The sequence below is a fragment of the Rhinolophus ferrumequinum genome, chromosome 10 (genome assembly GCF_004115265.2).
Source record: "Rhinolophus ferrumequinum isolate MPI-CBG mRhiFer1 chromosome 10, mRhiFer1_v1.p, whole genome shotgun sequence".
Taxonomy (NCBI): Eukaryota; Metazoa; Chordata; class Mammalia; order Chiroptera; family Rhinolophidae; genus Rhinolophus; species Rhinolophus ferrumequinum.
In genome coordinates this window covers 41,453,171-41,468,352 of record NC_046293.1, presented here as the reverse complement: position 1 = coordinate 41,468,352, position 15,182 = coordinate 41,453,171, and the positions used below count along the sequence as shown (strand labels likewise).

The 15,182-nt window shown below is 37.0% G+C and overlaps 1 protein-coding gene across 4 annotated transcripts in view; it reads right to left on the bottom strand.

Annotated features, from left to right (window-relative positions):
* FGD4 (FYVE, RhoGEF and PH domain containing 4) overlaps positions 1 to 15,182 on the bottom strand; it is a 181,088-nt gene that overhangs the window by 23,737 nt on the left and 142,169 nt on the right. For all 4 annotated transcript variants that reach the window (XM_033118451.1, XM_033118453.1, XM_033118454.1 and 1 more), the window contains exons 5-7: positions 3,031 to 3,120; positions 1,138 to 1,283; positions 528 to 684 (exon numbers count right to left, since the gene is read on the bottom strand). In XM_033118451.1, coding sequence (XP_032974342.1) covers positions 528 to 684; positions 1,138 to 1,283; positions 3,031 to 3,120 — 393 coding nt within the window. The remainder of the gene's footprint in view (positions 1 to 527; positions 685 to 1,137; positions 1,284 to 3,030; positions 3,121 to 15,182) is intronic.

Sequence of the window (15,182 nt, the reverse complement as noted above, 5' to 3'; positions counted from 1 at the left end):
AATCTCTAAACTTTAACAAGGGGTAGTTATTAACCATTCTGACTAGAGAATCAAACAGCAATTCCTATGGTATTAATAAAATGTATTAGCCGGGTGGGGCGAAATAAAAAAAAAAAAATCAGGACGCATACATAAAGTGACAAAAAGCCCCTGAATAATTACGTTTCCAAAATGTCAGGGTTTATAGGCAATCATTCTTTATATTCATTTATATTCATTCCAACATCTCAACCTCTGAAAGAAAGCAAGAGGTATAGAACTGAATGGGAATTCAGTTTGTATATTTATGTGGACCCTGATAAAACCAGACTCTCCTGGTCTCAAAAGCAAATGGAGAATTTACTGCTCAGTACATGGCATATGCTCAATAATATTTTAACTTTGAAGACATGATTTTTGCATAATTCAGAGTAGAATGGAATTTGGCTAGGTGTCTCAGATTTCTCAATCTAAATTTTAGATCTCCTAGACTATATGGTTTGTACAGAAAATTTAATTTATAGCCTTAAACAAAAGAGTCCTATTACCTGAATTTCTTCAACTACTGATTTGAACTGGGGAATACGTTCTGTCATGTTTTTAACCAATTCCATTGCGTTATCAAATCCCTTCACATATTCTCCGTACATCTTAAGGAATGGCGCCAACTTCTGAAGGATGTCACCAATTCTAGGGGTGGTTTCCCTGTATAAAATACAGAAACAATTCATTAAGATTTCTTATAGCATGAGTGGATTCACGGGACTTCAAATGAAGTAATCACTACTCTATACACACCCTGTGCTTTACCACATCCATTTTGCTGTGAGATTTGTAGAGAATGAAGGAAGGGAGAGAATTAAAGGAAGTTTAGGAATGACATAGGAAAGAGAAATGCTATGGAATTCTCAAAGCTCCAGGTTACCCCTAGTATCTTATCTCCACTAGTCAAACGATAGTTTGGAGAGCAGAGATGAAATCCTTTACAACTAAAGCTAAAAATGTATCACAACTTTTATTAGTGGTCTTTAACATAAAAATTTAGCACAAATGATTGGCTACAGCTCTGTGCAGAATTAGTATTTCAATTTAAAAGCTGAATAACAGCATTCAGTATGACGGCCATAGACATTATCATTTGCTATCTACTCCTCTTACCATTCTTGCATTCGTTTCTCCAGTTCTGGCAATAGGAATTTACTATGGAAGACATTTATTGATGAAATATTAGAAAAGATTTTATTCACCATCTCTGCTGGAAATGAGCCTCGATTTGCTTCTTCCAATAGTTTGCAATAAAATACCTGAATAAGACAATAAAACAAACATTACTTCGAATTTATTGGTTAACCACTCAGAACTGTGTTAGACACATATTGGGTTCTTAATAACTCTTTGTTGAATAAATAGAAAAGGTCCTGGTTCAAGAAATCAGTCATTTTTGAAATGTGGGAGTGAGTATATGCTTTGATTGAGAAAAACCAGGAATTAGAATTAGGAAACTGAATTGAACCTAGGCTATGCCTCTTTCTGTGGATGTTAACCTTTTCTATACCATAGAATTTCCAGTTAAGGTTAACAGGATTTACCCTTTCTATCCATAGGTAAAGAGATATAAAAAACTTTACACATAATAATTGTGGTATTGTCCGCTACTGTTTATGTTTTGAATGACTTCTTTGGCACTTACTACATACTGCCTTCATTATCATTTTTTGGCATAAATCTCATTTTCCCTATTAAAACTGTACACTCCTTAGGGAGGGAGGACATCATGATTTAGTCCCCACAGCAGAATGGGTAGGTGCCTAAAACATATCTGGTCAGTGGATAAAAAAAATAATATTTTGTTCTCAAGATGTTTTCTTGCTTTTTAGTAAAAAATTACAATACATAACTTAAAACACTGATAGGAGGATAAAAAGATCTTCTCCTGCACATAATAACAGGTGTCTTAAAGATAATTTTAAAAATGTGCAGTCTTAGCTATGCTCCACTTGGGCTACTATACCTCTTGCCATTCTGTTAAATGTAGGCAGAAGGAGGTCTGTTCCTTCATAATGTCCAGATGGTTGTTAATTTTCTAAATTCACCTCCACTGCATTTTCTTGGGAGGCAAGAAGAACACAAAATTATGTCCTTAGAGACTCCAATAGATAAGATATTGTAGTAATTAAGACTCTAAAATTCTAAAAGGTCAGCTACAATAGCTAAACAAGCTAATATGGCTGAAAAAAGAAAACAATTCGACAAATCTCCACTCTGGGAATACCTAAAAGTCTTAGTTTTGTGAGCACCATGAGGAGAAAAGTTGTTTCAAATGTGCAAACTCAAAATAAGTTGATGGGCAACTTCCTCTTCTAAGAAGAGTACTCTGTATTAGCAGACAACTTAATAACGAGTTTGGTTTTTTGTCACTAAGACAGGATTAAGAGGCCTTTGTTTTCAACACTTATTCTTCTGACGCATTTCAAAACTTGCTTTACAAATGTACATTTGAAATGATACGCAAGGTTCCACTATGATGAAAGTACAAAATGATAAAGTAGATTCACATATTCGACAAAGACTTTTTGTGCAACTTTACACCAGGCACTGTATTAAATGTTTCATATAAGGCTGACCAAGTGAACTCTCAAAATCCCTTCTGGTCCTTTGACTGTAGCAACTTGGATCACTCACGTAGGACTGACCAGCAAAGGAATCAGTGATATTCATGTCAACATTAGAATCACCAATCTCTTATTCAGATTTAATAGTAACATGGTACCCAGAATCACAATAAATGGTCAAGGAACAGACTAGTGGTTAGGGTTGAAAGACACAGATAAAGGCATTTGTGACTTGTACAGAGAGTCCTTCAGTCTGTTCTTTACGATGTATAAAAACCTTTATACCCTAGTAAATTCACTGACAAAGCTGAAAATGTTAAAAATTTCCTTTTACTGGCCAAAGTCAGGACCTGCTTGTAGTTTCTAAAACACTTTAATTACTACGTTAAGATAATATACAGGGCCAAAAAATAAAATAATTATGAAAACAAAATATTACCTGATCTAAGAGGTCAAGTCGGTTGACGTAAGCTCTTTCTGTAAGCAAAAGTTCATTGGCTATTTTGTGAAGTTTTTGCTCATCTGTCTCCTGAAAAATGGAATAGATATTCACATATTAGGAAATAAAGCTTGGGCAGTATTTCTTAAGTAATAAACACCTTATCAAATTGTTTGATAAAAACAGTTTTCTCAAGCTTCTCAGGTACACAATTCTTTTCAGCCATTAAGGAACATCCAAACAGAAATGAACGTTAGAAATGAGCAATTTACTAGATATAACCTGTGACAACTTCTTTAAATTATCACTTCTTCTTTGATCTCTGTAGCAGTTATCACTATTATCCATCTTTTCCTTGAAACATTTTTTTTGTCTTTTTCAGTTCTCAGACACTATACTTTCTTCATTTTTTCCCTACCTCTCTCGGGCTACTCTTCAGATACGATTTCTTCACTCTCTCAGACATCTTCTCTAATTATTAGCTCTATGCACAGAACTTTATGCTGTTGCAAAAAATTTTCATCGTGGAAAATTTCAATCATACAGAGTGTGTCAAAAAAATGTATACACATTTTAAGAAAGTAAAAAACTATTAATTAAGAAATTGTAATACTCAGTATATACCAATAACAAAAGATGAATACAAGTCACGTTTGACTTCTACAATTATAAGAGGAGCTCAAAGTGGTTACCATCAACGTCCAGACACTTCTGATTTGGACGAACTACTGTTTGAGCAACGTTGACCAAAGTGTCCACTTGTATACATTTTTTTGGCACCCCTGGTATATAAAAGTAGGGAAAAGAGTAAAATGAACCCCCATGTGTCCATCACTGAGATCCAACAATTATCAATTCATTGTTAATCTTGTTTTACCTATGCTTCCACCTACCTCCTACTACCCATATTATTTTAATTAAATCCACACTATATTATTCAGTTTCTATTTACTTAACCCTTAAATATATTTGTAGAATCTTGTTAGTTCCATGAGGATGGGAACATTTTTCCTTGTGACTGCTCCATCTCCTGTGTCTACTACAATGCTTCAATAAAACATTGGCACTCAATAAAATATTGCTGAATGAAAAAGTCTCACATAATATGTAACTATTGTTGGACATTTATTACCACTTTGACATGGTGTCTGTGTAAGACCAAACTCATCTTTTGTGGGAAACCTCTATCCTACCACCATCCCTGAACTTGACCAACCTGGAAATGGTTTCATCCCTTTCTAGCTGTCTTTGGCATCTTGAATTACTTTCAATTTAGTTCTCTAACACAAATCCAGTCAGCTACCAACTCCTACTCATGATATTATGTCATTAGCATCCGTCCTTTAAGTTCTCATAACAGCCACCCTGTTTTGCTTGTACCGTCAATAGTTCCCAAATGCTCTGATTCTATACGTGGGATATTTCTAAAGCTCTGCTTTCCCAGATAATCCTACTTTCCATAGAAAGGAAAGCCATCAATCATCCTCCTCTCACTGACAGGATAAATCTAGATTGCATGTACATTCATTTCAGGGCTGTTCAAACCTCATCACTTCTTCTGACTTTCTCAGTCTGTCTTTACAGGCACCCTTCGCTCCAAACACACTAATCTATCCACCTTTATCCAAACACGTCCCTGGCCATCCTCAAATCTTTCTTCTGTCCTCTGCCTGGCATACGCTCTTGCTGTATCTCTCTACGTGTTTAAGACTTATTTTCCTTTGATGACCCGCTGGATTTCCATTCCTTATTCACGAAGCCTTCTTTATGCAACACTGTTGGACTTGGTCTTATTAGAATGCATTTATATTTTATACCTAAACATCTTTTTTATTTAGAAATTCTACCTAGGTACTTTGCTGAAATACCATTTTCACTCTAGGAGAGTATGAAGTATAATAAGGGTTAGTAAAAACTCCAGTACCAAAGCAGACCAAACCTACTTTAAACCAGTATTTAATTTATGTAAATGCTACATTTTAAACTGTGTATAAAATGCTAGTAAGTTGTATGACTGCTTCACTGTGTTCAATATATATGTATGAGTATGACATCTACTTTATGCTTTATATGTAATATCCATTCTAATGTGGAAAATTACCAAGTTGCTTCTTACAGCCTCACTTATATGAAGTCTTTAGGTAGAGTTATATAATACTGTTTCTGTAGTATTGAAATACTGAACTATGCAGTTAGCAAATTCTATAATCAGAGATAAAGCCATAAAACCCCTTATTGTGTAAGCCAGGTGGAAGTATTACCGATGCTACGTATTTGTAGCATCCTGATTAATATAGAAAACAAATACTATGAAACAGATGCAATTGTATTCCATGAAATTGAAACACTTTCAAGTAAGTTTTAAACAATTACTACTTACAGAGGAGAAAGTAAATTATTTAATGAACTTAAAGTAACTTTCAACCTGTAATAAGCGAACACAAATACACAGTAAATACATGAGAAATCTTTCACCATTTCAGAGGAAGATAAAATAATATTTTATTGTACATCCTCACAGGAAATACTGACCTGTATCAACACTACAAGCCATTGGTTTTGTTTGGTTTCAAAGCCAGATTTATTAAGATGCAATTTACAAACAATAGTAAATTCACCTTTTTGGTGTATGGCTTTAGGAGTTTGGATAAATGCTATAATCATGTCTCCCCCAAGACCACTTCCACCACAATCAAGATATAGAACATTTCCATCGAAACTTTTCTTAGGTCTCTTTGGAGTCCGCCACACTCCTCTCCCAGCACCAGGTCCTGTTCTGTCCTGTTTCGGAATGTCATGTAAATAGAATCCAACTGTTTGTGCTTTTTGAGTCTTGCTTCTTTCACTTATCAAAATGCATCTGAGATACTGCCTGTTGTTATTACTACCAAGCAGTGTGCTCTTTTCAAGCTCCCAGTTTTATTGTAACAGTAGTGATGTACTTTTTGCCTTTACTCTTTTACATACGATGTTCGGATTCTAGTTCTGACAAAATCTTTAAGAAAACAATCCAGCAGCATGTGTGCCATGATAATACATCTTGTATGAGTCAGGGAATTCTTTAACTACCAGGTCACACGGTCTATTATTGCTACACAATGAAGTCACCCCTGAGGCCTTCCACATCCTACGGGATCTTAGACAAGGAGCTTATGAGAAACGATATTTTGCTGACTGCAGATCATACTTTAGCTGAACGAGGCAAATTGTGGGTATCCTGGTCATATTTGTAAAATCCAAGGGGATGCCAGCCGTTATGAGCAATAGCGATGCTCCTTTCACACAGATGGTCTTCTACCGTTAGGTCCCTGACCTTGCCAAGCCAACATACAGATAAGCAAAGTAAGCTGGCTGACACAGTTTAACCATGCACATACAGGTCTGTGAGAAGTGACTGGGGATTTTGTGGTTGAGGTCAGGAAATCGCTGACACATGGAGCCCTGATGTGGGTTCCTCACAACATCACCATCATAAGAACAACTGACACTTTATTCACTGACTGCTTGTTATGTGCCAAACACTGGTGTAAGTATTTACATAAATGACTTACCCTTACAACAACTCTACAAAATAAGCACCATTATTCTTATTCTAAGGGCAGCACATACACAAATCCAAGGCTCAAGAGACCAGGAAACTTGTCTGAGGTCACACAGTTAGAAAGTAACTGAATCAGATTTCTAATGGTGGTATGTGATTTAAGTGACTACTAGTAAATCGTTGGCTCTCACTGGAATCCTTCTTAGCCAACAAAAAAACAAGACGGTATTAAATGCCTGCAAGTGAAACAGATTAACAAAATACCAACTAGCCATTGAAAAACACAGAATGTGTTTCCCACTATGCATTTTAATTTATATATTTAATTTTTTCAACAAAATTCTACTTAAGCAGACTTTTCTGCCTTTTTAGCACTAATTCTCAGATATAAAAAAAATTCAGTTATATTGATGCAAATAATATGATGGCTTCCAACTTTAAAAAAATTAGTTCGGTTACTAAAGACTTACTTTACTGAAACTCATCTATGAGTACATTAAGGAGAAATACATGATCTTTCTGCATGCACAGGGCTCTTATTACTCTATCAGACATTTTTAAATACAAAAACAGTTTTAAAATTGTGGATGCATTGGGGCCTCAGCCTGATATTTTTTAATAGAAAGTTAAATAGGTAAAGTTATATGATTTCTTACTATTTTGCCACTTTGAAAACACATAACCGTTACTTTGTGCTTAGCACTTTACTAAGAAATCATTTATTCTTGTGATTCTTTGGAAACTTGTTAACGGTTACCACAATATTGATTCAATAAGAAAAACCTATTTGCTTCACTTGGAAGCTAATACACAGGCTTGACTTTTCAAAATAATGATAAATATACTATTAAAAAGCATCTTTTGATATCCCTCTATAAGATAAGGTATTTTTTTTACTTGCAAATACATACTTGTATATGGAAAGCTGATTCTCAGAGTATTATTGCCTTAAACAATAATACATTAGAGTACCCCTGAAGTACCAGAACCAAAAAAGTTAAGATACACTCTTTTTATGAAAATAGATGATCTTCTCTGCTTCTGTAACTTCTCTTGCTAATGAATGCACTTCCTGGGCTATCACCATGTACCTCATACCTCCAATAACTTTTCTCAGAGATCTGTTCTGTTCTCACGGGGTGAGATAGGTTCAGCCTAGTTAACTGTCACTGTACCTGCTGGCTCACAGCTGTACTCAGTGTCAGGTCTGCCTCCTTATTTGCAGATGTCACCAGCTCGTGCAGCTCTTTTCAGACCCTTTTGACATGACTCTTCCATATGGCCAGAACTGGACAAAGAACCCCCACTGCCGTTTGCAGAGTTCATTAACTACATGGCAGAAGGGCTACTGTGGAGCCAGTGAGTCATTCTTTAACTCTTATTGCCATACGCCCTGCCACATGCCTCAAAACCACCAAGTGGGGGAGCAGATGTTTTGGAAAGAATTTCACAAATGCTAATGAACATTTACTGTTTCCTGAAGGATGCTTTAAGGGCAAAATCTTCAATTATTTTAAAATGAATCAGACATCGGTATTATGTTCTATAGCTTCAATTATGCTTTATAACTCTTCAAAACATGTTCTCATGTGATTTTGTTTTAAGCAGGAATAGTTTTGTTCTTTTTTTTAATAAAAGCCCTGAATCAAAATTACTAAAACTTCTTATAGCCTTTTCCATGTATTTGAGAAATTATATTAAAAACAATATGTATATAAATTATCAGGTGTTTATAAGACCAGAAAGAATGTTCCTTGTTCCTGGGGAGTTTCTACCCTTTAAATCTGCTGTCAGTTAATTATATTCTTCCATGGAGAAAGATGTGGCTTTGTGTGGATACACACATCTCTGCGCTCCCTGAAATCCATTCTTTCTTAACACGGTAAGTCAACTTAGGGAATAAACACTCAATTTTGGATGACAAGTCACGAGATGCATCAAAATTTTGATATGTCATTTTAAATGTATTTCTAGACGTCAAAGTCTTCAATATGGCTCCAAGTGATAATTTAAAATTAGATTACGGTGATATGTGAATGTCACATACATAACTGGCGTATCATCTCAAAAGCTTCTTAAAATTTCTAACCTGTGTCAGACACCTACATTTTGGTACTATTCCTTACTATACTAAGGAGCAGAGAACTCAAGTGAAACTATCACAGGTAAAAGAGAGTGACAAACCCCACTATTTACTGAGTCCTTACTGTGTGCTAGGCACTATTTTACATGCTTCACATGAATTATCTAACATAATCCTATACTACCCCCACAAAGCAGGTAGCATTATCTTTTCATTTCATAGGTGAGGAAGCTGTGTCCTAGTGAGGCTGGGTAACCTGCCCAAAGTCATACAGCTAGTAAGTGACCGAGCCAGAATCAAAATCCAGGTCTGGAAAACAAAGTTCTTGCTCTGTTATAGCCTTGTAACTAAGTGAACTTCTGGATTTGGGGAACAAGAAAGTAAGTAGGGAATAAAACACAGATTCTGTGTTTGATAAAGATCATGTAAAAATGCCATAAATAAGGTCATGTGGTCTCAGGGTAGATTTGCAATCAGCAAGAAATTTATCACCAGGTTCAAATTACAAGAAAAAGAAAATACTTTATACAATACAGAGACATTATTCCTTTTGCAGTACTTCATAATGGAGTTTATGCTTCAGAGCATAGACAGTCTATTTTAGCACGATCCTTCAAGAAGCTTTGGGTGCAAAGTCTAAGCCTACTTTTTAACCCAGCACCAATATTTTTACTATCTTATGTCCTCTACACAATTTACTCAGTTCAAAACAGGAAAATAGGTGAGTGAGAGCTCTTGATCTGAAGGTTTTAATTACATCCTTTTGAGATAAGTTGGGGAGGAAGAAACAGAGCTTGCACTGAGAAGGACAATTTGGTTACTTGCACAAGATCAGACAAGAAGTAAGTGGTAGAAAAGAGAGAAACTTTGCTCTTATACTCAATTTACTATCCATTGGACTAAACTGTCCTTTGGGTTTTGCAGAAATTAAAGAGCAGACACCAAGAAGAACTTAATAAATACAATAATAACTGAATTAACCTATCCCAAGTCTAAGTAGAACATCAAAGAAATTAGGTCATTTATAAATATTTCCAATGATATTGCCTGGAGTTAAAAACCTTGTACATATATATGAGTGCTTTATGTGGTAATAGCCTATTTTTTTCACGCAAGAGAAATAAACAAAAATATAGGAAATCTTAGTTAAAAAAGAAGAGGCATGCAAACTTACCTCTGTGTATCCCACAAAGGAGTACACCTCAGTTTAAAACGGAAATGAAAAGAAGGTACTGAGTGGGATATTCAAGAGGTAGAATGTGTTTAATTTTGGATCCAATAAGGGACATACCTCAGATCATAGGTCTATTCATCTTGACTTACAAATGAAGAAACAGCATTTTATTTTATGTTTATTTAACAAACATACAACTAATATTATGTTTCAAGATACCGTTCTAAGTCCTTTACAACTATTAAATGATCTGTGCCTCGTAACAATGCTATGATTTTACAATCTCCATTTTACAGATGTGGAAACTGGGTACAGAGAGGTTTAAGTGGCCTGCTCACAGTCACACAGCTGATAAGTGGCTGAGCAGGGATTCAAACCTAGAGAATCTGGCTCTTGAGCCTGTCTTCCTGACTGCCAGGTTATGATGTATTGTTTTCTTTTTGTTTTCTTTTTGTTTTTGTAAGCCACATACAACTGCTATGTTTTCACGATCTGACCTTTCCATTTCTCTCACACCCACACTAAACCAATGTGAACTCCATGCACCTGACTTTCTCAAATCTTCTGGTTCATGGCAACATTCTGTTAAACCCCATCCCTGATTCTGTTATCCTCCTGTTCTCCTGGCACTGCTGACTTGTTGGACCTAGTAGCTCACTTCCATTCCAGGTTTGGTTCTTTTGTGAGTTCCAGGCCACTCAGCAATGCTGGAGAGACTTCTGATTGGTCTCATTACCTTTGATCTGGGTCCTCAGAGCCACAGTCACAAGTTATCAAAAGAGCTAACCTTCTCCACTGTCCTCAAGCCCCACCCCTTGAGGTCACCTCACTGATCTCTACAGACACTTCCCAAATCGACACATCCAGCAACACGCCTCCTAGTCACATCTGTGTGACACTGTGGTCTCTCTGTACCTCACTGAGTTCCAGACTCTCCACCCGACTTCTCCATTTGTGCTCACAACATGCTCCTTTCAGTCATGTTCCGGAATCTTAGCTTTATCTTTGAGTTCTCCTTTCCCCCCTACCCTGTGAAGCAATAATCATTTATTTATCTTACTCCTCCTTCTCAACTGTTTCCAATTTGTACTCACTGCAGTGCCTTGAAAGAGTATATGTGCAATATAATCCACATCATTTAATTCGATTACCCAGGTTTGCTGAGCTAGTTAGCCATAACGTCCCAGTAAGGCCTAGGTCTCCAGGTTTACTTCTAGTTCCCATATTCTAAATGATGACCATCTTCACAAGGTCACTTATACTCCCATGTCCTCCACCCTCTCAAGCCAATTGGTTCTCACAACACGGCTCTCTCTTCTTCTTTTTTCTCGCAGACAATTCACTATGCTCCCCTTTTGATTATGTTTGTGTTTTACGGCTCAGTCCTTGGCCTTCGTTCGGTTCCTACACATTTTATTTCGGCATTATTAATCATGCCCTTATGTACATCCTCTTACATTCTTATCTCCTTTCCTGAGCTCCAGATCCGTATTTCCACTTGCTTAATTGATATCTCCAAATGAGCAACTTGCGGGTGCCACAAACACGGTACAAAACTATCCTAATCCACAACTCGACTCCCTCCCCTCATTCCAAGCACTGTTACCTTTCTTCCTGTCTTCCACCTCAACTATTTCATTAACATGTTAGGAAAACAAGGCCTGGAGAATGACGTTAAGATGCCATATCCAAAGTCACCTCGCAGGTAAGTGACGGAGCTGGACTTTGAACTCCTCTCTTTAATCTAAAACCTTCATCCTTAACCAATAAACCATAATGTCTCCAGAATATTCCGGTTTTGCTTTAGACACCTTCACCTGGATTTCCTAGAAGTCCCACAAATTCAGTATGTCTAAATCCAATTCAATTTTTTTGCCCCTCAAATATGTTGCTCCTTCTCTTTCCTCGTAGTTCAATAAACGGTACACCATCTGCTACTTCATCCAAAGTAGGAATTGAACATGATTCATCCCGTACATCTAGTCACAAGGTCCTCAGCAAGCTCTGTTTCTCATCCTAAAATCCTCTGCTGCAGCCAGAACCTCATCCCCTCACACCTGGACTCTGTAGGTGCTTATTATAGACCTTGCTCCATCTGTTTTTCCTATTATCTGATTCATTTTTCCAAAACCCACAGATGCATAATCTAAAGTACTTCTACACTTTGATTAAGTGCCCCTGAGACCAACTAGTATTAGGCCTATGGAAAGTTTGAAATAATATGGGAAAATACGTATGTTTAATCCAACAAAACAGGATGCAGAATGACCATACATTGTGCAATCGAGTATGTCTTTTTTTAAAAAAGAAAAAGAAAAATCAGCACAGAAAAACAAGCTGGACTGTTAAATACCAAAGCAGTTCTCTCTGGGTGGTTGAACTATGGGTGATTTTTGTATTTTCTATGCTTTGCTGCATTTTCCTGATTTTCTATGAGAATTATTAATTTTAATTCAAACTTTCAAAACTATTTTTTAAAAGTCTCCATTGCTTTCAGGGGGTAAAAATACAATGTTGGCGATACAAACCCATGGCAATTTGTCCTGAGTTTACATTTTCTTTTTAAGCCTATCCCTCTCCACCCACATTCATTTCTCTAGTCCTCTGACCTCGTATTATGAGGCCAAAAAGAACCCCAAATATGGCATCTATCTCTTGCCTCTGCTCATTTCTCACACTTTCTCCCTCCCTAGACTCACTCTTCTTCCCTACCTCACCCCATTTCCAACTGCTCAGACCACTCAGCATCTCCCATTTTTTCTTCATGCCCAATTTAACTGCTTCTCAGCAGCCTGCCCCTCAGCCAGCCCTCCCCCAGGCACAGTGGTTTCCTCATCTGTGTTTCCGAAGCACTTACTGTACCATGTTATGGTGATTTAGTTACGTTTGTCTCCCCTCAGTACACTGAGGCTTTGTAGGCGGGGCTTGCACCTCGGAGAGTGAACCTGGCACATTGAATTTTCAAACTGAATAGTTGGTTTTTTCAGGTATAGGTTTTCGGAAGTACATTTTTTCTCACTTCTCCTCCTTATACCTTCCCAATATACTACATAGAGTCAACACAAAATAAAGAAGGTTTCTGAGTTTACCGTTCAGGTTTAAGTGAATAACAAAAAAAGCTATCAAGACTTTATGAATTATCCATATGGTTAGTGGGGCAACTTTTCCATGATCCTACACATGGTTTTAAAACCCCTACAACTTTAGTTGAGATTTCATTATAATAATGGCAACAACAAAGGCTGATCAGTCAAGCTGTGATGGCTTAGGGACTGGGCCCTGCGGAAGGAATGCCTGATGGCCAGGAGGAATAGACACAGGATAAGCTGACCACCAACCCATCACCCTCTACACAAAAGTGCAGAAGTAGCTGACTATTATCTCACTTCTAACCGGTTAGGTCTACACAATGTCGGAACCACTATTCCGCATATCCACTTATCAAGGTTGACCACTACGAGACCGTCCTGGGGTGGCGATAATGAGCGGTCCGCCCGTGGCCCACGTCGCGCAGGTGCCAACGCATGTACCAGGCCCCGTAGCGTAAAGGAAGCCCGCCACTTTCAAGAAGCCCCGCCTTTTCCCGAAAGCCCGCCGCGGCCCAGCTTATAAAAGCAGCTAAGCAGAGCCGGCGCCCTCAGTTCCCAGGACCTTCCTTTCCTCTGTGCTGCCTCCCTTGGGCTGGAGAGTAAGCTTGATAAAATTTGTCTGGAAAATCTTTCTGCGGTTTCCTCTCGATTTCTATCTTGGTGGGGTCCAAGAACCCTAACATTGGTAACAAAGATGGATAATTTCTTTGCTGTTCTGACTTTTCACTTTCTTGGACTTAAAGCTGGGTTGGCAAGAGAAGACACGCTAAGGAGTAACCTACTACTTGTCAAATCTAAGAAGACCTCAACAGTGTCCTTATTGTTCAAAAAGTAAACAGCAAGAAATTTAAAGCTTTACAAAAAAATAAAAAAGAACTTGTTGCCCATCATAAGAAACGGATAACCAAGGTAAGCATTGTTTTAACTCCCAGAAAAAATTGATACCTCCCATTATATCCTTTCAAATGAATCAATCATTTTAAGAATTATAATTAAACTTAGTGAGGGGAAAGTGACAGAAAAATACGAAAAGTAAGTGAACTTGGATTATAGCACTGGTTTGCTAGTCACGATTTATATCTGAATTTGATTCTCTGTCGTATTTTTCCCTAAGAGATGATTATCTTTTTAATTTTCATTTGAGTATGTTCAAAAGTTATAAACCCTCAAGGCTTCTATGATAATATAATAAATAAAATGGTAATTTAAAAACCAGAAATAACCAGCAAATAAACATTTTAGTTAAAAAGAAAATGCTTCTATAAATCTCTACTTTGTAGACACCTCCTTCTTCATCTATCCTCCACTTTATTACATAATTTCATTTTTGGTGAAATGAGAAACTTAAAAAAAAAAAATCTGTTTTGAGGGAGTGATGTAATCAGTATGGTGACATAGGTTGTTCCTGACTTCACTCCCCACCTCCAAGGAGAACAGCAAACAACTATTCAAAAACAAGACACCCCTGAGAGAACCCTAGAATGCCGAGGTGAAGCAGAAAGCACCCTCTGTACAGAGAGACCAAGACAGACTGCATTAGAGGGATGGCATGCAGTACTGAAAACAGCTTGCCACATGCCTTTGATTTCACTGAGAGACAGTCCATCAGCCACTGCATTCATAATGATTCCCCCAAAAAAATGTGGAAGAAAAAGAAGAAGGAAGACAAATAGCAGAAGATTGGGATGAAATGCAAGAGTGTTGCCCGGTATGTGTAGTCCAGAATCTGGCCTGGTTACTAGGTTACTTCTAGTCATGAAGTCAAAGCCTGACAATACAACTAAATCAACTTTTCTGTAGCCAATGAACTGAGTACAATGTAGTTCACTCAGCATAATTACGGATATAGGTTTAGGAAAAAGTCTTTGATATGAAAGTAAAAGCCAAAGATCCTAGGGCAATTTATATTTTAAAAAAGTTTTGGACAGGGGACTTGAATTAAAAAAAAAAGGGGGGCGGGGATCTTGCTTATACACAGTAAATTTATTTGTAAAACTTCAATACCTTCCTGGGGGGTGTGAAGAAAGAAGAAAATGGCAAGAAATCAGAGGACTATGGGGAGATTACTTACACTGAGAAAATATCTAAATCTATTTTGGTATTATATTTTATCAGGTATGAAATCATCCCAGTAGGTATTTAACTCTACATAATAAAATTACTCTGATAGAAAATCTGTTTCTGTTATTACCTTAATAAAACTATTATTAGAGTTTTAATACATTGCTATTCTGAGCTTATATTGCCAATAACAGAGATTTGTTA